Source organism: Ipomoea triloba, chromosome 7 (assembly GCF_003576645.1).
Source record: "Ipomoea triloba cultivar NCNSP0323 chromosome 7, ASM357664v1".
NCBI lineage: Eukaryota > Viridiplantae > Streptophyta > Magnoliopsida > Solanales > Convolvulaceae > Ipomoea > Ipomoea triloba.
In genome coordinates this window covers 25,633,956-25,657,967 of record NC_044922.1, presented here as the reverse complement: position 1 = coordinate 25,657,967, position 24,012 = coordinate 25,633,956, and the positions used below count along the sequence as shown (strand labels likewise).

The 24,012-nt window shown below is 35.0% G+C and overlaps 1 protein-coding gene and 3 non-coding genes across 7 annotated transcripts; all 4 read right to left on the bottom strand.

Annotated features, from left to right (window-relative positions):
- Nucleotides 1–3,367: 3,367 nt before the first annotated feature.
- Nucleotides 3,368–3,438, bottom strand: TRNAG-CCC. The gene has a single exon. It is a non-coding gene; the product is annotated as a tRNA-Gly (tRNA).
- A 2,823-nt stretch (nucleotides 3,439–6,261) lies between these two features.
- On the bottom strand, nucleotides 6,262–6,332 carry TRNAG-CCC. The gene has a single exon. It is a non-coding gene; the product is annotated as a tRNA-Gly (tRNA).
- A 2,298-nt stretch (nucleotides 6,333–8,630) lies between these two features.
- TRNAG-CCC lies at nucleotides 8,631–8,701 on the bottom strand. Its single transcript has one exon. It is a non-coding gene; the product is annotated as a tRNA-Gly (tRNA).
- A 4,686-nt stretch (nucleotides 8,702–13,387) lies between these two features.
- LOC116024969 lies at nucleotides 13,388–17,499 on the bottom strand. 4 transcript variants are annotated; one of them, XM_031266013.1, is made up of 14 exons: nucleotides 17,326–17,499; nucleotides 17,182–17,212; nucleotides 17,027–17,094; nucleotides 16,637–16,676; nucleotides 16,469–16,518; nucleotides 15,970–16,134; nucleotides 15,736–15,883; nucleotides 14,938–15,269; nucleotides 14,721–14,849; nucleotides 14,510–14,634; nucleotides 14,306–14,403; nucleotides 14,090–14,181; nucleotides 13,829–13,962; nucleotides 13,388–13,663 (listed from the first exon to the last, which is right to left on the bottom strand). In XM_031266013.1, exons 1-14 carry the CDS (start codon nucleotides 17,338–17,340, stop codon nucleotides 13,576–13,578), a joined length of 1,515 nt encoding a protein of 504 aa, XP_031121873.1. In that variant the 5' UTR covers nucleotides 17,341–17,499; the 3' UTR covers nucleotides 13,388–13,575. The 4 variants fall into 4 exon arrangements, with proteins under 4 accessions (XP_031121873.1, XP_031121874.1, XP_031121876.1 ...); XM_031266014.1 differs by having other exon boundaries at nucleotides 15,736–15,880; XM_031266016.1 differs by having other exon boundaries at nucleotides 17,027–17,091.
- Nucleotides 17,500–24,012: the final 6,513 nt, after the last annotated feature.

The following is a 24,012-nucleotide window of genomic DNA, read 5'->3' as shown; positions in this document are numbered from 1 at the left end:
GGAGGTGTCCGGTTGGGTGCGGTCCAAGTTGTTATAACTAACCTTCCTTTTCGCGGGGAGCGGTTAAGTATAAAAGGGCGGTTCTTTGTCTTACCTGGACATCTGAAAAACACTTGTAATAGCTTCACATACTCTTTGTAATCATCTTACAGCCTATTAATATAAATTTATCTCCGTGATATACACGTTTTTTGTCTTTCCTTTATTTATTGGGGCTAATTGATTCGAACCCGGTTAATTTTATCCATCATATCTAAATTATTGTCATGCTTTTTATTGACCCACTGCACGTTCGTTGTAATCAAACCTCTCTTGCTAGCTTAGCTCAGCCTAGCACCTAGCTACCGTACGTCAAAAGATAGATGTGATGAAATATTTTTGTTGATTCCACTAGTACAGCAAATCAAAGCAATAGTACAGTGCTTATCGAATTGGACATGGAATGAACCCACTCACCCGGCCCTTTCTAATGGAAAGAAAATTAGTGATCGTAAAAGTAATACTTTTATTGAGGTCATTTCAGTTCCGACATGATTTTCGGGGCAAATTCAGTGACGATTCAACCGTCGCCGGTCGCCATCTACCATAGAAGGCGACTAGACGGCGATCAGCCGACGATGTCGAATTTTCGTCGGAACCAATATGACCTGTAATAGTTAGTCATTTACCGGTTCTTGAATTTTATTGACTCAATATAATATGTTAAAGGGTGAAATTGGACTTTTTAAAAGTTTAAGTATCTAATTGACTTTTCAGGTAATGTTTAAGAACTTATTTGACCATTTTTCCTAATACTAATAATAATTAATGGTAATTTTTTTTTTCCATTTTCCGTTTCCTTTCCCCATTAAATTGCAATTCATATGGGGAGAGTATGAATTGCAATTCAACAAAATGAGAGAATTGCAATTCCCTCCGATCAAACACTGTAATTTGAGTGACCAAAGAATTGTGTTCAAATTGAATTGTAACTACATCCAACCAAACAACTCATTATTGTTGTTGTATATATAAATTCTCCAATGACGTGAATATTGCACCTCTGATTTGGCCAGTAGTCATATTTGTGAAACGTTTTCTTTTCCACCAGGTGGTTGGGTCCCATTCTTTTTGTAGCTTTCCCATTCAACGTTGTATTCGAAACGTTTTGCAAATCACTAGAGCATTTCCACTACCAGGGATATTCATGTCAAAAGGTAAATAGGTAATGGTGCTATGCCGGCCTTCTCTTTGGACTTGCCTTGCACCATCTATATTTACCTACATATTGAAAGCAATCAACAAGTTTGGATCAAAGAGTGCCATAATATTGATGAATTGAAATTTTGGAAAACACTTGTGCAAATTGTTTCTAATTAATGACTTCTACTATGGCTAGACAAGAGGGTCCTAGCTTGTTTGGAGAAATGATCTATAAACTCTTGAATTACAGAATATGATCATAGAAGGTAAAGACCCATCTCTCCTAGGCAACAATTAGACATGCATGGCACTGTAATTTACAAACACCTTTTTGAATTTTAAGAGCATTCTGATAATAATATTCTAGAGAGATAAGATCATATAAGATCGAGTCTCCTTTATTGAAAGATAATATTTTCACACCAGTAATGTCACTTTTTCTTTGCAACTTTCCCTGGCCTTTTGTTTATTGAAACGTTTTCCTTTCCAACTGGTTTGGTCCCCTCTTTCTTGGTTTTTTTTTTTTTTTTTTTGTAGCTTCCCCATTCATCGTTATATTCAAAAATCATGTATTAAATTCTCATATGATGTTATGTCAGACTCTGAATTTTAAGATATTCCTCAAAAGATTTGTTAAAGAGGATAATATCATGTAGAAGAATATAGTGCGCATCGATGGTTCATAAATTCTAGTCATCGCCATCTGAAATTAACTAGGTGTAGAGCAAACACTATGAAGTAATTGTGCATTTCATGTGTATATGATATGATGGCTATTGGCTAATGAACTCCTTGTTTTAGTCCGTTCTTTTCTTTCGTTGGGCTCGGGTCAATAGTCACCGTGGTAATAATATCCCGGAGCACGACTACCGACCCGAGGTGCCGATCGGGAAAGGCATATAATAAATGGACTTTAAACTTGGGCATTAAAATGAAGTGCAAATTTGCCTTTTTAAGTTTTTCTCCTTCTTTAGCATGACTCTAGTGTGTTAAAAACAATAGTGGAGCAGAATGGGGGAGCCAATTCCCCAACAGTGACAAACTGTGAGAATGAAACCATGCCTTTAAATGAAACAATAATTATTTCAACAGCTCCATCATCGATCACAAACATAACAAGCTAAGGAAAATTATATTGTGAGACAGATACCAAAACATGTGTATTTACTAGTATAGATATATGTACACTCACAAGATACAGAATAGATGGACACCCAGCAGGTTAATTACAACATATTCAAAGGAGATTGCACACATTGGTGTCTTGCCGGGGTCCCAGATTTGCCATCCATTTTAATGCCCATATCACGAATTAACTAAGGACAGCCCATGGAATAAAAGTGAGGGAATAAAATTTGAAAATACATATAATAGAACTCCATTTGAAATAGTAAACAATTTAAATTTAAAGTGCATTCAATAAAAGTTCACAAAATTTGCATTTAACTTCCATAGTAAGTGAGCACATCCAATAATAAGACTTTCTACAACATACCAATAAAACAGTTTGCCATGTGTCTACTAATGCAAGTACGGAGTATTTGCTAATGCCATCTTACTAAAAAAAAAAAGATCAAGTGTGGATGGAGGAACCCAAGAACATCATAATTCTAATAGGATGTTCAAGATGATGAGCAGGAGCGGGAGGCCTGGATTTGCAATTTTTAGTATTTTTGGAAAACTTAAACTCATTTTTGTGTGAAGTAATTTTTCCAAAAATAGCTGCTCGTAGCTTCTCTTTCATTGATCCTTTTGTTTCTTGAATCAGCGACTTATCATCACCTGATGAGAATTGATGATGCGACTTCATTTCTTACAGCTACCATTTACCAACTATTTTTCTTTTCTAACTTCTTTTTTTTTTCTTTGCTTAGAGAACAAAAGTTGCATGGGATGATGGTGCATTTTATAGAACACAAAAATTGGACAAAAGAGAATTGAAGCAAATTAAAGTGCATATGGAAAATAGTGGACATATGAAAAAAACGTGTTTGGTCATGAATTATATATGCATGCATATTCATCAGTTTTTTTTTCTGGTGCTGCCTATACCTTAAACCAGACCTCAACTTTTTTCTATTTTTAATGAAAAGTAAAGAAACTCTTCAGCCAAAAAGGACACAGGCTCATATACAGATGCGTGTGTAAAAATTCTTCTCGTGGAAAAGAGCACGATAAGCCACACTGCGCATCCGGGGAATTGAACCCCGGTCAGTACTGTGGGAGGGTACTATGATACCACTACACCAGATGCACTTCTGTTTCACGCAGACCGTACAATTCTTTAAAACTTATGAGCTTTGGTCACAACAATTTTTTTTTTTTCATTTCTAATCACCGGTTCTTTATGGAGATCACTACGAGATAATACCAAATTTGCTTTCCATTATCCCTTTGCAATGGGAATGCATTTCATTTTCAGTAGGACTCACTTAATTAAGTGTGCAGCCTTATTGCAAATGCAAAATGTTGCAACCAAATGCCTCTTTAGTATGACGGGAAGAAAGCTAGGCCCAACTTATTCAATAATTTCTTTACAATTCAGATTATTGCATAATTTTAAGATGGTTGAAAATTAGTAAATTTTTATTATGGGCATAAAATGCTGATTTTATGAACCTGTAAAATGTCACTACTAAATTAAAAGTTCTATTTCTGAAAGTTACAATACGATATAGTTTTATACCGAGGTCCATGATATAACAACTGGTAATTCATTAGTTAGTTGACTTTGAGAAAGCTTGGAATCAAGATTTATTCCCCGATTGAAGGGGTTTACATAGGTTCTTCGTTGCTTTTCTTGTTTCTTTAATTTCTTTCGTGTTTGCCTCCATGTTTAGAGACTAAAACACTGTAGTACTTGGATTTATGGTGAATCATAGATTGAGACCATGTTCTTGATTGTTTCTTGCTAATTTATAATTCTTTGTCCTTTGATTCAATGGTTTTTCGTTATTGTTCTTAATCAATAAAGTTCGTCTTATTGGATTCTTGATTTGTGCATGAACTTTACGATAGAGATATATATCCTTAGTTAATGTAGATCCACACAATTCGAAGGAGTGGAATGAACCCCAGAGGTTGGATGACATCAATCATCTGTGTTCGAGTCAAATTATTCAATAGAACTCATAAATTGTAAATGCAATCCTTAGGAAGCTAGATTTTGATTGAGATGAGATTCTAAGTAATCAACTTATGATTAGTTGTTAATACTCTTGAGAAAGATATTATCAAGAAAGATAATGGCCCTGTTTGGTAAATGATTGTTGGCTAATTGGTTTGGCTGTTTGGATTAGAAGGTATGATTTGTTGATAATATTAGCTGATTGTAGAAAGTTGTTTGATAAATTAGCTGTTAGCTGATAGCTGTTTGGTATAATTTCTTTTCTCAAAAAGCTAATTGAAAAGGCTGCTTTGAGTAGCCTTTTGAATTTTAGCATTTTGGAGTTACAAAAAGCTTATTAACCAAACAACTAATAGTGGTCAAATAAGCCAAAATTGGCTGATAGGCTGATTATTTACCAAATAGGGCCGATGTCTCGCGGTCTTAGCCATAAACAACTATTATTAGCATGCATCTTTTATGGCCAGTGATATCTTAGGATATCTTAGCTGCAGTACACACTACATGTATTGAACCCATCTTTCACAAACATAACAAGGAACATTATATTGCGAGAAAGATACCAAAACATATATGTGTATTTACTAGATATATGGATACTCACAAGATACTGAGTAGATGGGCACCTAGCGGGTTACAACATATTCAAAGGAGATTGCACACATTGGTCCGGTCCCTGTAGATTTGCCATCCATTTTAATGCCCATATCATGGATCAACTAACAACAGACCACAAAAGCTAAGGTCAGTCACTTTTTGAAACTAAGACATCCATCTATGGTCGGTTTAAAAATTTAGAACCATAACTGTTAAAATCGCAATATTCAGAGGACCATTACAGGCATTAACTCTATCTTTTTCTGTTTTACCTTTCAGTCACTCACTGTTATATCCCTATCTCCTTAATATATCTTTTTTCCCCTCTTCCATCTATCTTGAACCCCTCCTACCATTTTTATTCCCGGAGTAGTCATTTGAAAGAAAAATATTATATGAACTCCCTTTTTTACTCTCAACTTCAATGCCCTCTCACAAATCTATGATGTATGTAGACACTTTTTTTGGGACTCATATTATGAAAATATTCAATCATTGTTTGTCACACCATGAAGTAATAGTGAGGGAGTAAATTCAGAAGTACATATAGTAGAACTCCATTTGAAATAGAACAATTTAAATGGTATTCAAGAAAAGTTCACATAATAATTTGCATTTAACTTTCTTGGTAAGTGAGCACATCCGATAATACTTTTTACAACAATATAAATAAAAGAGTTAACCTTGTTTCTATCAATACAAGTACGGAGTATTTGCTAATGCTATCTTACTAAAAAAAAATGTGTGGATGGACGAACCCAAGAACATCATAATTCTAATAGGATGTTCAAGATGATGAGCAGTAGGCTTGGATTTGCAATTTTTAGTATTTTTGAAAAAGTTAAACTCATTTTTGTGTGAAATTTTTTCAAAAATAGATGTCTGTATCTTCTCTTTCATTGATCCTTTTTATTTCTTGAATCAATGACTTATCACCTGATGAAAATTGACGATACGACTTCATTACTTACAGCTGCCCCTATTAACTATTTTTCTTTTCTAACTTCTTTTTTGTCCTTGCTTAGAGAACAAAGGTTGCATGGGATGATGATGCATTTTATAGAACACAAAAATTGGGTAAAAGAGAATTGAAGCAAATTAAAGAGCATATGGAAAATGGACATATGAAAAAACGTGTTTGGTCATGAATTATATATGCATATTCAGTTTGTTTTCTGATCGATGCTGCCTATACCTTAAACCAGACCTCACCTTTTTCTTTTTTTAATGAAAAGTAAAGAAACCCTTCAGCCAAAAAGGACACAGGCTCATATACCATGCATATACAAAAGCGTGTGGGAAAAGTTCTTCTCGTGCTGGAAAACAAAACAAAAAACAAAAAAAAAAGGGAATACTGCGCATCCGGGGAATCGAACCCCGGTCAGTACCGTGGGAGGGTACTATGATACCACTACACCAGATGCGCTCTTGTGTCTTGCAGACCGTACCACTATTTTAAATGGTTACTAAATCACCAGATTATTTTATACCTTTCTAATCACCCGTTCTTTCTTGAGATAACTACGAGATAATACCAAGGGTATATTTGTTTCACACGTAGGAATGAATGCGAATCAAATACTTGATAATAGTAATGTGTTTTGATAAAAATATTTTACATGTTTGGTAGCATAGTAAAACTGGAATGATTATCAATATTGATGTTTGGTTGTGTATGACCCTATAATGGAAATAAAAGTTTTAAAAAAACAAAAGAAGAAAATCTAAGGCAAATTGATCCTAATATAATGACATTCAAACCATTAATATAAACAAAAAAAAATCAAAACAAAAATCTAAAACTACTAATTCAAAATTTAAAAATTAGGTTACCAATAAGATAGAATGATACCCCTTTTTAATTATGAAATGAGATTTTTAATTGAATGGGTAATCAAATCCCATAGTTTTTTTTTTTTTTTGAAAACCACCAAACCAAAATATATTAAACTTACAAAATGTATAAACGGGCAATAGAAGAAATAGAACGAGGAATACAATTAACATATTCAACACCATAGTTGTGTTTTAAAAAGTTGTCAACCAAACATTAACTATGATTTTGATTTGCATTCTTAATGTGTTAACCTATGAACCAAACACACCCCAAATTTGTTTTCCATTATCCACAATGGGAATGGATTTCATTTTCAGTAGGAGTGTAGGACTCACTTAATTAAGTGTTTCCATTATCATATCCACAATGGGAATGGTTTCATTTTCAGTAGGGGAATGAAACCATGCCTTTGAATGAAACAATAAGAGTTAATTTTATTTTTGTACCTAAGATGTATATGTGACAGTCTACTTTTAATCTTTTTTTATTAGAACATCCATATTTGATCTATCATCGATTACAAACATAACAAGGAACATTATATTGTGAGACAGATACCAAAACATGTGTATTTACTAGATATATGGACACTCACAAGATACAGAATACATGGACGCCCAACAGGTTACAACATATTCAAAGGAGATTGCACACATTGGTGTCTTGCTGGTGTCCCAGATTTGCCATCCAATTTAATGCCCATATCACGGATTAACTAACGACAGACCACGGAAGTTAAGGTCGGTCACTTTTTGAAACTAAGACATCCATATGATCGGTTTAAAAGTTTAGGACCACAGCTGGTAAAATCGCAATATTCAGAGGATCGTTATAGGCATTAACTGATCTTTTTCTATTTTCCCTTCCAGTCACTCACTATTCTTTCCTTGTTATCTCCTTAATCTATCTTCTTTCCTTTTTCGATCTATCTTGAACCCCTCCTACCATTTTTATTCTCGGAGTACTCATTTGAAAAAAAAAATATCATATGGACTCCATTTTTTACTCCCAAAAAATTCTACTCCCGGCCTCTCACAAATCCATGATGCATGTAGACACTTTTTTGGGGACTCACATTATGAAAATATCTAATCATTGTTTACCACATCATGAAGTAATAATAAGAGAGTAAATTCAAAAGTACATGTAGTAGAACTCCATTTGAAATAGTAAACAATTTAAAGGCGCATTCAAGAAAAATTCACATAATTTGCATTTAACTTTCTTGATAAGTGAGTACACCGCCCAATAATACTTTCTACAACAATATAATACCAATAAAACAGTTTACCTTGTTTCTATCAATTAAAGTACGGAATATTTGCTAACGCTATCTTACTAAAAATAAAAGGCTCAAGTGTGGATGGAGGAACCCAAGAACATCATAATTCTAATAGGATGTTCAAGATGATGAGTAGGAGCAAGAGGCCTAGATTTGCAATTTTTAGTATTTTTGGAAAAGTTAAACTCATTTTTGTGTGAAGTAATTTTCTCAAAAATAGTTGCCCATAGCTCCTCTTTCATTGATTTTTTTTTCTTGAACCAACGACTTATTACCTGATGAGAATTGATGATGCGACTTCATTAATTACTTACACAGGTAGTTGCCCTTACCAACTATTTTTCTTTTCTAATCTTTTTTTTTTCTCCTTGCTTGAACAAAAGTTGCATGGGATGATGGTGCATTTTATAGAACAGAAAAATTGGGTAAAAGAGAATTGAAACAAATTAAATAATAAATAGCATATGGAAAATGGACATATGAGAAAACGTGTTTGGTCATGAATTATATATGCATATTCAGTTTGTTAACGAAAAGTAATTAAAGAAACAAATGCCTGTGGAAAAAACAACAGGCTCGTAGAGGAAAACACGTGAAGCAATAACTGCGCATCCGGAGAATCAAACCCCGGTCAGTACCGTGGGAGGGTACTATGATACCACTACACCAGATGCGCTCCTGTACCAATCTGACCGTACCATTATTTTTAAACGCATTAAATTATCAGTTTTTTTAATACCTTTCTAATCACCCGTTTTTATTGAGATCACTGCGAGATAATACCAATGGTGTGTTTGTTTCACACATGAAAATTAGAATGAGAATCAAATACTTGATAATGGTAATGGGTTTTGGTAAAAGTATTTTGCATTTATGGTAGTATATTGGAATGGTTACCATGTTTGGTTGTGTATGACCATATAATGGGAATAAAAGTTTTAAAAATACAAAAATAAAAAATCAAGGCAAATTAATCATAATATAATAATATCCAAAGAATCAATATAAACAAAAAAAAATCAAAACAAAAATTTAAAAGTACTAATTCAAACTTAAAAATTATATTACCAATAAGATGTAATGATACTCCTTTTTAATTAGGGAATGTGATTTTTAATTGAATGAGTAATCAAATCACTTTTTTTTTTTGAAATCCACCAAACCAAAATATGTTAAACTTCCAAAATGTATAAACGGGCAATACAAGAAATAGAACGAGGAATACAATTAACATATTCAACGCTATATATTGTGTTTTAAAAAGTTGTCAATCAATTACTAATTATGATTTTGATTTACATTCATAATGTGTTAACCCATGAACCAAACGCACCCCAAAATTTGCTTTCCATTATCCGGAATGGGAATGCATTTCATTTACAATAGGACTCACTTAATTAAGTGTATAGTCTTATTGCAAATGCAAAATGTTGTCAGAAAACAAAAACAAAAAAATGCCTCTTTAGTATGACGGGAAGAAAGGCCCAACTTATTCAATAATTTTCTTTACAATTCAGATTATTGCATAATTTTAAGATGGTTGAAAATTAATAAATTTTTATTATGGACTTAACATGCTAATTTTATGAACCTATAAAATGTCACCCCTAAAAGCTTCACTTTTGAAAGCTACCAAACAGTATAATTTTGTACCGAAGTCCACGATATAACAACTAGTAATTCATTAGTTGGTTAATTTTAAGAATGGTTCAAACGAGTATGATAACCTACGCATAAAAAGCAAAGAAGTAATTAATAAATGGCTTAATTAGTTGAAAGCTTAAAAGGAAATAAGCAATTAGAGCGCGTAGCGTATAATTTATAGCTAATTAATATGGAAATTAGGTGTCATTAGTCTTGTGCTCAAATGACATGTAGTGGCTCTCTCATATAAGAGCTCATGAGATTGAGTCGTGGAGGTGATACTTGTAAACTTATTATTATATGATATCTCTTAATTTGATTAACTCGTTTAAATTATTGTATATTTTTTACTATTCATCTTTGTCCACCTCGTCTCTCTCCACACAAATGGACCCTTTCCATTACTTCCAAAGGTATGTTCAAGTGTCCAAAGTCCTCCTTCTAGTTTTCCCGATTTCCCTAATTGCCTTTACCGCCGCCCGCCTCCGCCTCATTCAAATCTTCATCCACCATTGCCGCCACCTAGCCATTACCATGATCATATTGCGTACCTCCCCCTCCACGCCGCTTTTCCTTCCATCCCCACCCCGAAAACCTCGGCGCCCATTCTTCGATTTCTTTAAGAATTTCGGTTCCCAACCAACAACCTACTCTATCACAATTCTAGAGCCCTGGTCAGACCTATCCCCTAGGTTTTCGCCACTTCATTACCGCCAAACCCCTTTTTTGTTGCCCTTCAATGAGTAGAGTGATAATTCTCGATTTGTCAGATATGATTGTGTTAGTAAAGCAATGTTTTGTTGTTGATTAATAGAGCACTTATTATTATCTCTTTTTTTATTTCCAAAATTTAGATGGATAACTGCTACACTTGGAGGAATGATGTGCGGTTATTCGCAACAAATTTTAGGTATGTTGTTTTAAATCATTTTTGTGAGGTCGTGAAAGGATAGAGTGAGGTATGCACAATCAACGCACAGTGTATGCACGATGAACGCACAGTGCATGCACGACGAATGCACAATATAAATGATTTGTATTAAGCATCCTAATAACATGTACCTGACAAAGTGACAAAGCTAGGGAAGATAGCTAGATCATCCTCCTCCTTCTAAAACGGGGGATGAGGTGAGGTAATAATAAATACAAGTGTACCCCTAATAGTAAAGAAATAAATGGAAAGTAGTCTGCCCCTAAATTAATAGATTCAAAAGAAAAAGGGACCAAGACTATTGGCCCTAACCCTATCAATTGGGTAAGTATAGCGAAAGCAATCTTAATTTGCACGAGATCCATATGTTCTCGCATCAACAGAGTGGAAGCTCAATAAGGCTCACTAGAATGCCTTGTATCAATTCTGCCAAGCAAAATTGATGCCAAAAGAAATAAGACAGCAACAACAACTAAAACAATAAAGACGGAACGCCAATAAGTGGAAAAAACTTATAAAAATAAAAAATTTGAAAAGAAAAGAGAACATCCCCAAATATAGAAGCAAGATCGAATGTAACATCTAAAATATCTCTGTTATGGACGGGAGATATTCGCATGAGCTGAGTAATATAGGAATATCCTGCAAATGTTTAGTATAAATAGTTTAAATACAACTAGCATAAAAAGTGGCCTAAAAGTGTAAGGTTATAAAATCATGTGTGAAAGTAGGAAAAGCCTTACAGCCCGAGTGATGCCAATGGTCGTCAGAATGGAGCCACCAGGACAGATGTGCCACCTAATATCGTGTCAACCCGTTAACGAACTTGTATACACGAATTGTCAGGCTTACATAATTGCTTTAATAACACAATCATCTTTGGCAAATCGAGAATTATCACTCTGCTTGGTCATGAATCATGTTCGTGTTTAGCCTTATCGTGTCGTCCTGTTAACGAACCTGTATACACGAATTGTCAAGTCTACATAATTACTTTAATAACACAATCATCTCTATCACTCTACTTGGTCATGAATCATGCATTGCATATTGAAAATGCATTGGCATATGGGAAAAAACGCGTTTGGTCATGAATCATGTGTTGAACCCCGATCAATACCGTGGGAGGGTACTATGATACCACTACACCAGATGCGCTCTTGTATCACCATGCAGACCGTGAATATTTTCTTGAATAAACAATAGGTTTCCAACCTCTTCCTCATTTTCATGTTTCTAATCATCAATTCTTTCCGGAGATCATTACGAGATAATACCAAATTTGCTTTCCATTATTCCTTTGCAATGGGAATGTATTTCCTATCAAGATAATTTTTTTTTACCCGCAGATAATACTGATCCCCCCAAAGCCAGCTTCTTAATGGGCATACTAATTTAATTTACTCACAGTAACTTCAAGCACCAAATTGTTTTTATGTTCACCGTTTCCAATGTGTTATATTAGATCGTAGTAGTCGTTGATCACATTTTAGTGGTTCACTCACTAAAAAGTATATCTCTTATATTAAGAATTCCGTTTTTTGAGGCCTGGAGAAAGTAAAACTTTTACCTGGGAAGAGCAACCGTCACCTTAAAAAACGGCGAAGGTCGCCTCCTCTGAGCCTTAGCTAGCCCCTGATGCCTACTGGTCGAGACAAGAACCCAGTCCCAAAAGGGGAAGGAGAAATGTGGCTTGGGTTTGGGTGTCAACCCCCCACCACCCTCCTAGGCTCAGCACGGGGTGCCCAGCTTGGGCTTGACATCCCACTTACCCTGAGACCTTTGTCGTCTGCCCAGGCTAGGTCCTTTTGATTTTCACAATGTATGTCGTCCACCCAAGCTCCCCTAAACAAGCTAAGTATACTGTCTGAGCTCCGTTCGGACTTCTTTAGTTGGACCAAGTACATTGCTCAGGTCCTTTCGCTCTAGGTATATATGTTATTTGGGCCCACTTGCATAAACCGTACGCATCAGCCAATCAAGCCATCCACTTGATTTTGGGTCGTTGGTTGGGGGTCAGTGCCACTTGCTAGTCCTCACCCCCACCAGTCTCGGGCTATCGTCACTCGAAGACCACGAGGGATCTTCTCATGGGTGGTGTGGAACCACCCAGGCCCTCCCTCATATGGTTGTTTCATCCTTGGGATGAAATCAAACCTCAATTTTTTTCCGTTGTGTCACGTTAGCCGAGGCTCGAGCTTGGCCAAAAGCTTCGATTCAATGATTAGGAGGAAGCCGTGCTCTGTACCACCTCTAGGTAATATTAAGCTTCTTTTTGGCCAAGGCTCATGCCCGGCCAAACATAGACTCTTCAATTCGGTAGTGAGCGAGGTCGTGCCAATACCACCACCAGGGAATGTTCAGTTTCTAGAAAGTCAAGTAGCTTAAATTTGGAAGGAATTTTTTATTAAAAAAAAAACAAATTGGAAGGAAATATCAAATCACTGTTATAAATTCTGGTCCTGTGTGAATCTTACGTTCAGAATCATACAGAGAAAAAGAAAGGGAAGAAAAAACTCAGAGAATACAGAAAAACTGCTCCACCAATTTTCATTCTTAACTGACATATTTATATCCATACAACATGGGGGGAAACTGTATATAATAAAGGATACAAGAAAATAGGATAATGGCCAATAATATATATTTACAATAATCATTTAATTTTAATTTTTATTCATTTATTTCTAATTTGACTTTAACAATTTTAGCTTGATAGAGTCATTGCCTTAGCATGAATTATGAAGCTAATTTTAAAATTTATTCTCCTTTCATAGATTTATATTGTACGCATCCCAAACTCACAATTCATAGATTTATATTGTACGCATATTACGAACCAATGCACAAGGCACATCCAATGGGTGCAAGCACAAGTCCACAATGTACATTCTAGGAAAATTTATATTCCACAGTTAAAAATTAAAGTTCAAAACTTCGATATCACCTTAAAGTTCTTTAACTCTTTTATCATACTAAAACATAATATGATCAGAGCTGATTCTTGAAAAATATCTAGATAAAATGATGACCTCATCGTTTTCTTTAGCATGTACCTCCTTCCTACACAAGAAAATTTTTGAAGCAGCATACACAACACAATTGGTTAAAATGTGATGCAAGAATAAGAACATTTTGAAGTGACCAATGTGAAGACAAACGTTGCACTGCACTAAAAATCTAAAATCAGCTAAAGTCATAAAAATAAGGGATCAAAAAAGCCCTTACCAAGGAGGGTAAATGCGGATGAGGTTCCCTTTATCAAGCTCAACATCGTTACATACTCTTGAACTAAAAATAACAGTTAAAACACTTCCTCCTTTAGTCCTTTTCAAATTGGGATGATTTAGCAAGTCGGAGCTCTGCAGAAGTACATTGAATAATTCTTCAGAAATCATAAATGAAAAAATAAATAAATAATAAATGTTAACTGTCAATCATACATATTGCACTGCAGAAGGATTTCCCCTCGGTAAGTACACTTCATACCTCATCGTCTTCTTTGAAAGTGCAATGACAAATAGTCAGCTTTGCCTCTAAAGAGCTTGACAAAATCCTCACATCAATACAGACTTTCTCACCTGAAGTTAAGAATAGGCAAACAAATATATATTAAAAAAAAACAAAAAAACAAAAAAAAAAAAAACATAATACATCAAAGTAGGATATGGATATGCATTGATTAAATTAACATGTGCCATTTACCATTCGAATCAGTATCCATTTGCAAGTGGTTCAAGAAATTAATATCTCTTTCCTTCTCACTCAGCATCACCCTTTGCAAGTTTGCAAATAACCCACCACTGCATTGAGAAAAGAAAAAGCATTTCAAATGTCAAATAACTTATAAGGAGGTTAGTAACACTCAAACTATATACATAAATTGCAGGCTCTAGTTGAAACACTCACCAATGTTGCCCAGATACTGAAATATATGGTCTTCTATCATTCATAGACGCACTTCCTAGAGCTTCATGAAATTGGTCAGCAATGGTTCTCTCAGGGGCAACAGATTTCAAAACTTGAGGAATTTCCTGAAGCAACAGTTGGAAGGAACTTAGTTAAGTATCACTTACTGTACAGAATTTCCAGGAAGAAACTACCAAAGGAAACACTTTACCTCAGCATCCATTGGCGGTTCACTATCCAGTGCTTCGGGTATGTCATCATCAATTACATTCCTATCACCCAGTGTTGATATATTTCTCTTTGGAAAATTCTTTACCCTTCTTCCTTTTATATTACTATGCTGGACAAAATCCAATAACAATAATGATATTGAAAATTTCAAATTTACAATATATAAGGAAATGAAAGTTAGAAGCACGCAAGCTAACATTTATAGAATTCTCAAACTGCAAACCCCTCTTCTCCTGAAAACAATCCAGAAGCTCAGCCATTGAACGCTCACTGGATTTGTGTTCAACTGCTATTTCAGATGGCACTGCATCATTCTCTATCAGTTCTATTTCATTTTGTTGCATATTATCCAACAAGTCCTCTGTCAACTTTTTCCCAAACATACATGGAGCTGTGTCTAATTCTACACTTTGTGGAAGCAGAGATAATGACGTGTTACTTTTATTGGTATCATGGGCAACAAAAGGAATGCCTTCCTTCTTTCTGTTGAAACGAAATAAAAATTTGTGCTTGGTTTTCCCCTGGTTTCCTGCATTAGTTCATAACCTATTGTAAAAATCAGCTAACAGAGTTGCTAGAAAATATCAAAAAAAAGTTAACCAGAAAAGATCAAAGAGTGAAAAGCACTCCTAGAGTAGAGTACAGGTGATAACACAATTCTCCTATTTTGCCAATGAACCTCAGCTTAATCACATAAGGTTAGTAGTTCTAGTTTCCCAACAATCCCTGTCTAATATAAAAATTTTTATAATTCTCCATTGAATTTCGTCCATGAGCTCTCATTTATGAGAAGGATAAACTTAGAAATTGAATGAAATATCTGCTGCAAGAACAAATTAAGTACATTAAGAAGCAGATTACCAATCCTTGAAAGTGGCAACTTTGCATTTGGGAGAAAATGAGAAATTGAAGGCATCATAAAGTTTACCTATTTCCAATATGCACAAATGAAAAATACAGTCATCAAATGTTAAATAAGCATAATCAACTAGTACCATTAGATGGATTCATTAGTTTTGGTGAGATACCACACACAGATGAAGAGCCAGAATTTTCATTTAAATAGAGTGCTGCCTCAGTATGTCCACCAGCTCTTGATGGTGAGCCCTCCCTCTTGCATTTTACACTTCCAGCAAGAATCTTCTAGAAATGTTTGAACATGCAAGGGAATATAGTCATTTATCATAGTACTAAATACTGAAAACAGATAGTGAAGTGTTCTTTCATACCTCATCTTCAGAAATAATTTCCTCTTCAGAACTGCAAATTTGTTCCAACACAGGAAAGATGCCAATTTTCTCATCTGAATTGCAACCAGAAGCCATACCAAAATGATCCTCATTGTTGAAAACAGGATGCTCAACATCATCTTCAATACATATATTTTTTTGCCTCTGTAATAACAAATATATTCAACCTATAACATAGTGACTGGAATTATCCATCTACACTAAACTGATCCAGTAGCTTTGCATTTTTCCTTCCACTGATCAAAACCACGATAGCAATCATAAGATTGGTGTGCTAGAGTTATGATCTTTCCCATGAACAGGAACAATTTCAGTAAAAGAGTACATTTTTCTCTTTAACTTCTCATTCAGGAATGGCAGCATATTTGGACTATTGATAAGGCAAGGTGCAAGTACATATTTTATAATCCATGGATCCTTTTCAGATCACCAATTTGTGCCTGTTAAAGATTATCTTTTTCCAGTCAACAAGTTGTACCTGTTGACATTCAATGGTAACCTTCGTTGCGCAATCAAGGTTGTGAACATCTGCACATGACAGATACGGCTAAGTTTCCAGATATATGAGGATGTGCTCCAAGATAAGAACAACTCTAATGAGAATAAGGCTAAAGAATAAAGTAGATGAGCCAGTTCTGAAAATTACCTTTCAGCGTCTCAAGATGCGAAAGAATCTGTATATTTCCCTGCAGAAATATGATCAGAAAGAAGCACATATAAGCATGATTATTTATCAAGATTCTAGTCATCGTAATAAATTAGTTTCTTGTTTCTTGTTTCCTGTTTCCTCCTACAGAAATGAGAAAGTGTTGTGTTCATCAATACTCAAATTGCCTCATGCATAGAAGGGTTGAAAATATATATAAAAAAAATAAAATAAAATAAATATCAATTAAAACATGCTAGTCTTACTGCAATTATATACTCCATATTATAAACAATGTGAAGTTAGCCACTTCTAAAGTAGTATTTGGCATCCATGGGCTAGTGGAAAATTTATGACATAACAAAATTAACAATGGTGTTTATAACCAACCTTGTCCTCAGAAGCACTGCCTAAGGAAACAATGTTCCTTGACCATTTATAGTCTACATCTTCATCTTCTGATTATCAATAAAGAAGAAACAAAATCAATGTTGACATCACTTTATCTAAAAATTACTCCATTTTTTACTCAAGCTTAATCTTACCAGAAATACTTTGATCAGAGTCTTCGTTTTCCTGCAGTAAGTATTAAAGAACATTTTAATTTGTTCCATCAAGTAAATTTCCGTGATTAATTCCATGGAGAAAAGCTAAAATAATAGAAATTAATAGATAAAAGATGCTTATACGTTGAGAAACATCATTGTTCGCCGTGGCCAGCACTAGCAGCATTCCAATGCCGAGCCACTGGATATAATAAAGCCGCGTGGACAAGGAAATGCCGCACCGGAGACTGGACAGCTGGCCGGAGGGAGGTGAATCGAAGAAGACGGTTGTGAAGAGGAAAATTGTGGAGCAACAAATGTGTGATTAGGGCTAGATTTTTATGGGGACTATCTGAGTTTTATATTTTCCCGGTAGTTTTAAATCTTATTTAGAGGTATTTTTCAACTTACTTTATAAATAGAGTTTTTTTTCATTTCATTATTGGTCAATACTGTTTTGTAATTCTATCTCATTTTATTTAGAATTGATTTTGAAATAATATAATAATTTTTATCATACACGCATATATGTGTGTATATGTATCTATTTATTTGTTTATTTTTTTAACTCAACTTGTGTATGTGTATATCTATGTGTGTCTATATATAGAAATTATCGTATGGAACTAGAAAAAGAAGAGAAAAAAAAAACAATAAACTATATATATAAACATAAATATGAAATTTAAAAAAAAATTAAAAAAAACGGTTGATCACCTTGTAGAAAGGTCCCAAGAGCACAAGCAAGTCTCGGGGGACAAGTTATCAATCTTAAGCGTGCCGTCAAGGTCCTCAAGGATGTACCAACTAATAGCATTGGCCCTTTTGACAACGTAGCCCAACAAAGTCTTAGCCTATGTGTAAGAATGTAACATGGTGCAACTCCTTCCCTGGCCCCCACCCACTGTGGAGGCGTCGTGGATCAATAAATCTAAATATTGTCGTTTTCACAATAAGCATGTTCATGATACGGATGAATGTCATACTCTAAAAAGGGAAATTGAGTTCCTCATTCAATCTGGGGGAACTCATGAATTTCATTGACTGGGACAGAATTGCAAGAAGGAATGTATAGAAAAGAGGGGACGCCGGACTGTCATTATAATTTCCTCTGAAAGTAGGAGACCTATTCCGAGGGGTAGCGGAGAATGTGAAGCGGCTAGCTACCTAGCGACTAAGAAAAAAAAGTGAAAGCATAAGGAAGAAAGCTAGGACACCCCGCGTTTCGAGGAGGAGCGTTGAAATGGTACTAGCTACCAAACGCTCAAAAGGGGGAAAAAATAGTGAAGGCATAAGGAGGGAAAGTTATGATGTCTCGCGTCCCAAGATGAAAAAGTGGTAATATGGGTTTAAATTATTTCTCAAGTTAGAACGCAAGATTCCTATAACTATATAAAGAGGAACATGTCAGCTCGTGAATCTGGATAGGGGTGGGTCAAGTCCAAAAATTTCCCATGAAGCATTTAATGTGGAATAAAGGTCATGGTGAAATACATTACAAGGAGAAGAATAGAGAAAGCATAGAGAGGGTTTTGTTTTAGAGTGCTCAAAGATTTGGATAGTGGTTGGGTTAAGTTCGAGAGCATAGCCTAATAACAATCGTGAGGAGGTAGGAAAGTTCTAGTTCGATTGTCAATATGGGGGCCGTGAGGTGAGATGTGGAAGTTAGGGTCTACTACTTCCTCTAGTTGACAACCGTGAGGTGAGATGTGGAAGTTAGGGTCTACTACTTCCTCTAGTTGACAACTTGAAGAAGTAATAGACTCGTGATGGAGCCATGGGGCATAGGCCCAAGGTTAATTAGGCTAGGGAGGGGATATTCGAGGGTAATGGGTTTCGGAATTAATTGGAGCATCTTTTGGGGTTTAAATTGGATCAAGAAATAAAGTTAGGGGCTAAAGCACAAAGATTGCAGGGACGAGTGTAAAGTTGAGAAAGGGAGAATCTATGCTATTAATCCAGTTTTGTGATGGGTCCGGTCACAATTGTTGTAGTTAACGGATTATTTTAATACTCACTAAGGCAAAATCTCCTATGAGACCATGATAGTCTCATGGATCTTATTTGTGAGATGGTCGGATTTTGTTTTTAAGTATTACATTTTTCCACATAAGTATTACAATTTTCATTATAATTAACTTTTCAACTCTTAATATTATATTTTTTATTTAAAATATTATATTTTTTTCTCAAAAGTATTACACTTTTTATATAAGTACACGATTAGTATTACTTTTTTTTTTTTAAAAACATAATACTCCGTATTACATTTCTATCATGACCTGATCCATTTAACATATAAATATCCTTGAGACGGTCTCACAATACTCATTCTTTACTTTATTATTTACTATAACACTCCTTGACCAAAAAAAAAAAAAAAAAAACTAACTAACAGCAAGTTATATTTTTTGCCTCTTTGCGAGTTTATTAACCGGAGATAATCCGTGACTAATAATTCGTAATCTACAATCATAGAATGAAGGGAGAATAGACCTGTATTGATTGTAGTCGGAATTGATGGCAGAAATGGCAGCAGCTTTGAAGATAGCCGGGCTGGGAAATCAGGGAAACCCTCGGCGAGGTTGATGGCGTTGCATTTTTCAGCGAGATAGGATAGCTGTTGAATAGGAGAGGATTTTAGGTTCTTTGCCGCCGAAGATAACTTCTCCTCCATGCCTGCTTTATCTACTCTACACCGTTCAAAGCAAGACCTAGAAACAGCTGACAGATGAAGATAAATTGAACTGTGAATGCCAACAATAATTTTGGGATAAATGTTAAATAATTTCCAGTATGCCGCTAAAATACAATTTGATTATTGAATTGATTAAGTAGTGAATTAAACTAATGAGGACACAAAAGTTGTGCAATCATCGTGATTACACATTTACACGTTACTCCGAAAGGCGCCAAATTTGCTTATGATTGTATAGTTCACAATCCTTGTCCTTGTTCAGCTCCCATTGACGAAGTCCGGCATAGCCAAGCGATAGTGAAGATCTTACTTTTCCGGCAACTGTCCACGGTGGCAGAGTTGAAACAAAAGACGGCGTATCGGCAATCGTCTTTGTGGTCATCGTGACTTTTGCCGAGACCGCCAAGGAGCCAACCTTGTCGACGATGATTAGCATAGATTTCCCGTTATGTATCTAATGTCGTTACAAGTAGTTATACACTTCACTTACTGTACAGAATTTCCAGGAAGAAACTACCAAAGGAAACACTTTACCTCAGCATCCATTGGCGGTTCACTATCCAGTGTCTCGGGTATGTCATCATCAATTACATTCCTATCACCCAGTGTTGATATATTTCTCTTTGGAAAATTCTTTACCCTTCTTCCTTTTATATTACTATGCTGGACAAAATCCAATAACAATAATGATATTGAAAATTTCAAATTTACAATATATAAGGAAATGAAAGTTAGAAGCACGCAAGCTAACATTTATAGAATTCTCAAACTGCAAACCCCTCTTCTCCTGAAAACAATCCAGAAGCTCAGCCATTGAACGCTCACTGGATTTTGTGTTCAACTGCTATTTCAGATGGCACTGCATCATTCTCTATCAGTTCTATTTCATTTTGTTGCATATTATCCAACAAGTCCTCTGTCAACTTTTTCCCAAACATACATGGAGCTGTGTCTAATTCTACACTTTGTGGAAGCAGAGATAATGACGTGTTACTTTTATTGGTATCATGGGCAACAAAAGGAATGCCTTCCTTCTTTCTGTTGAAACGAAATAAAAATTTGTGCTTGGTTTTCCCCTGGTTTCCTGCATTAGTTCATAACCTATTGTAAAAATCAGCTAACAGAGTTGCTAGAAAATATCAAAAAAAAGTTAACCAGAAAAGATCAAAGAGTGAAAAGCACTCCTAGAGTAGAGTACAGGTGATAACACAATTCTCCTATTTTGCCAATGAACCTCAGCTTAATCACATAAGGTTAGTAGTTCTAGTTTCCCAACAATCCCTGTCTAATATAAAAATTTTTATAATTCTCCATTGAATTTCGTCCATGAGCTCTCATTTATGAGAAGGATAAACTTAGAAATTGAATGAAATATCTGCTGCAAGAACAAATTAAGTACATTAAGAAGCAGATTACCAATCCTTGAAAGTGGCAACTTTGCATTTGGGAGAAAATGAGAAATTGAAGGCATCATAAAGTTTACCTATTTCCAATATGCACAAATGAAAAATACAGTCATCAAATGTTAAATAAGCATAATCAACTAGTACCATTAGATGGATTCATTAGTTTTGGTGAGATACCACACACAGATGAAGAGCCAGAATTTTCATTTAAATAGAGTGCTGCCTCAGTATGTCCACCAGCTCTTGATGGTGAGCCCTCCCTCTTGCATTTTACACTTCCAGCAAGAATCTTCTAGAAATGTTTGAACATGCAAGGGAATATAGTCATTTATCATAGTACTAAATACTGAAAACAGATAGTGAAGTGTTCTTTCATACCTCATCTTCAGAAATAATTTCCTCTTCAGAACTGCAAATTTGTTCCAACACAGGAAAGATGCCAATTTTCTCATCTGAATTGCAACCAGAAGCCATACCAAAATGATCCTCATTGTTGAAAACAGGATGCTCAACATCATCTTCAATACATATATTTTTTGCCTCTGTAATAACAAATATATTCAACCTATAACATAGTGACTGGAATTATCCATCTACACTAAACTGATCCAGTAGCTTTGCATTTTTCTTCCACTGATCAAAACCACGATAGCAATCATAAGATTGGTGTGCTAGAGTTATGATCTTTCCCATGAACAGGAACAATTTCAGTAAAAGAGTACATTTTTCTCTTTAACTTCTCATTCAGGAATGGCAGCATATTTGGACTATTGATAAGGCAAGGTGCAAGTACATATTTTATAATCCATGGATCCTTTTCAGATCACCAATTTGTGCCTGTTAAAGATTATCTTTTTCCAGTCAACAAGTTGTACCTGTTGACATTCAATGGTAACCTTCGTTGCGCAATCAAGGTTGTGAACATCTGCACATGACAGATACGGCTAAGTTTCCAGATATATGAGGATGTGCTCCAAGATAAGAACAACTCTAATGAGAATAAGGCTAAAGAATAAAGTAGATGAGCCAGTTCTGAAAATTACCTTTCAGCGTCTCAAGATGCGAAAGAATCTGTATATTTCCCTGCAGAAATATGATCAGAAAGAAGCACATATAAGCATGATTATTTATCAAGATTCTAGTCATCGTAATAAATTAGTTTCTTGTTTCTTGTTTCCTGTTTCCTCCTACAGAAATGAGAAAGTGTTGTGTTCATCAATACTCAAATTGCCTCATGCATAGAAGGGTTGAAAATATATATAAAAAAAATAAAATAAAATAAATATCAATTAAAACATGCTAGTCTTACTGCAATTATATACTCCATATTATAAACAATGTGAAGTTAGCCACTTCTAAAGTAGTATTTGGCATCCATGGGCTAGTGGAAAATTTATGACATAACAAAATTAACAATGGTGTTTATAACCAACCTTGTCCTCAGAAGCACTGCCTAAGGAAACAATGTTCCTTGACCATTTATAGTCTACATCTTCATCTTCTGATTATCAATAAAGAAGAAACAAAATCAATGTTGACATCACTTTATCTAAAAATTACTCCATTTTTTACTCAAGCTTAATCTTACCAGAAATACTTTGATCAGAGTCTTCGTTTTCCTGCAGTAAGTATTAAAGAACATTTTAATTTGTTCCATCAAGTAAATTTCCGTGATTAATTCCATGGAGAAAAGCTAAAATAATAGAAATTAATAGATAAAAGATGCTTATACGTTGAGAAACATCATTGTTCGCCGTGGCCAGCACTAGCAGCATTCCAATGCCGAGCCACTGGATATAATAAAGCCGCGTGGACAAGGAAATGCCGCACCGGAGACTGGACAGCTGGCCGGAGGGAGGTGAATCGAAGAAGACGGTTGTGAAGAGGAAATTGTGGAGCAACAAATGTGTGATTAGGGCTAGATTTTTATGGGGACTATCTGAGTTTTATATTTTCCCGGTAGTTTTAAATCTTATTTAGAGGTATTTTTCAACTTACTTTTATAAATAGAGTTTTTTTTCATTTCATTATTGGTCAAATACTGTTTTGTAATTCTATCTCATTTATATTTTAGAATTTTTTGAATATATATATATATCATACACGCATATATGTGTGTATATGTATCTATTTATTTGTTTATTTTTAACTCAACTGTGTATGTGTATATCTATGTGTGTCTATATATAGAAATTATCGTATGGAACTAGAAAAAGAAGAGAAAAAAAAACAATAAACTATATATATAAATAAATATGAAATTTAAAAAAAATTAAAAAAAACGGTTGATCACCTTGTAGAAAGGTCCCAAGAGCACAAGCAAGTCTCGGGGGACAAGTTATCAATCTTAAGCGTGCCGTCAAGGTCCTCAAGGATGTACCAACTAATAGCATTGGCCTTTTGACAACGTAGCCCAACAAAGTCTTAGCCTATGTGTAAGAATGTAACATGGTGCAACTCCTTCCCTGGCCCCCACCCACTGTGGAGGCGTCGTGGATCAATAAATCTAAATATTGTCGTTTTCACAATAAGCATGTTCATGATACGGATGAATGTCATACTCTAAAAAGGGAAATTGAGTTCCTCATTCAATCTGGGGGAACTCATGAATTTCATTGACTGGGACAGAATTGCAAGAAGGAATGTATAGAAAAGAGGGGACGCCGGACTGTCATTATAATTTCCTCTGAAAGTAGGAGACCTATTCCGAGGGGTAGCGGAGAATGT

Bases quoted from the DNA above. Each gene is read 5' to 3' on its own strand.
- LOC116024969 (XM_031266013.1), bottom strand. The intron at 14,182-14,305 runs GTAAATGGCACA...TCTTAACTTCAG, and splicing joins AATGGATACTGATTCGAATG to GTGAGAAAGTCTGTATTGAT. The intron at 13,963-14,089 runs GTATGAAGTGTA...GTACTTCTGCAG, and splicing joins CTTTCAAAGAAGACGATGAG to AGCTCCGACTTGCTAAATCA.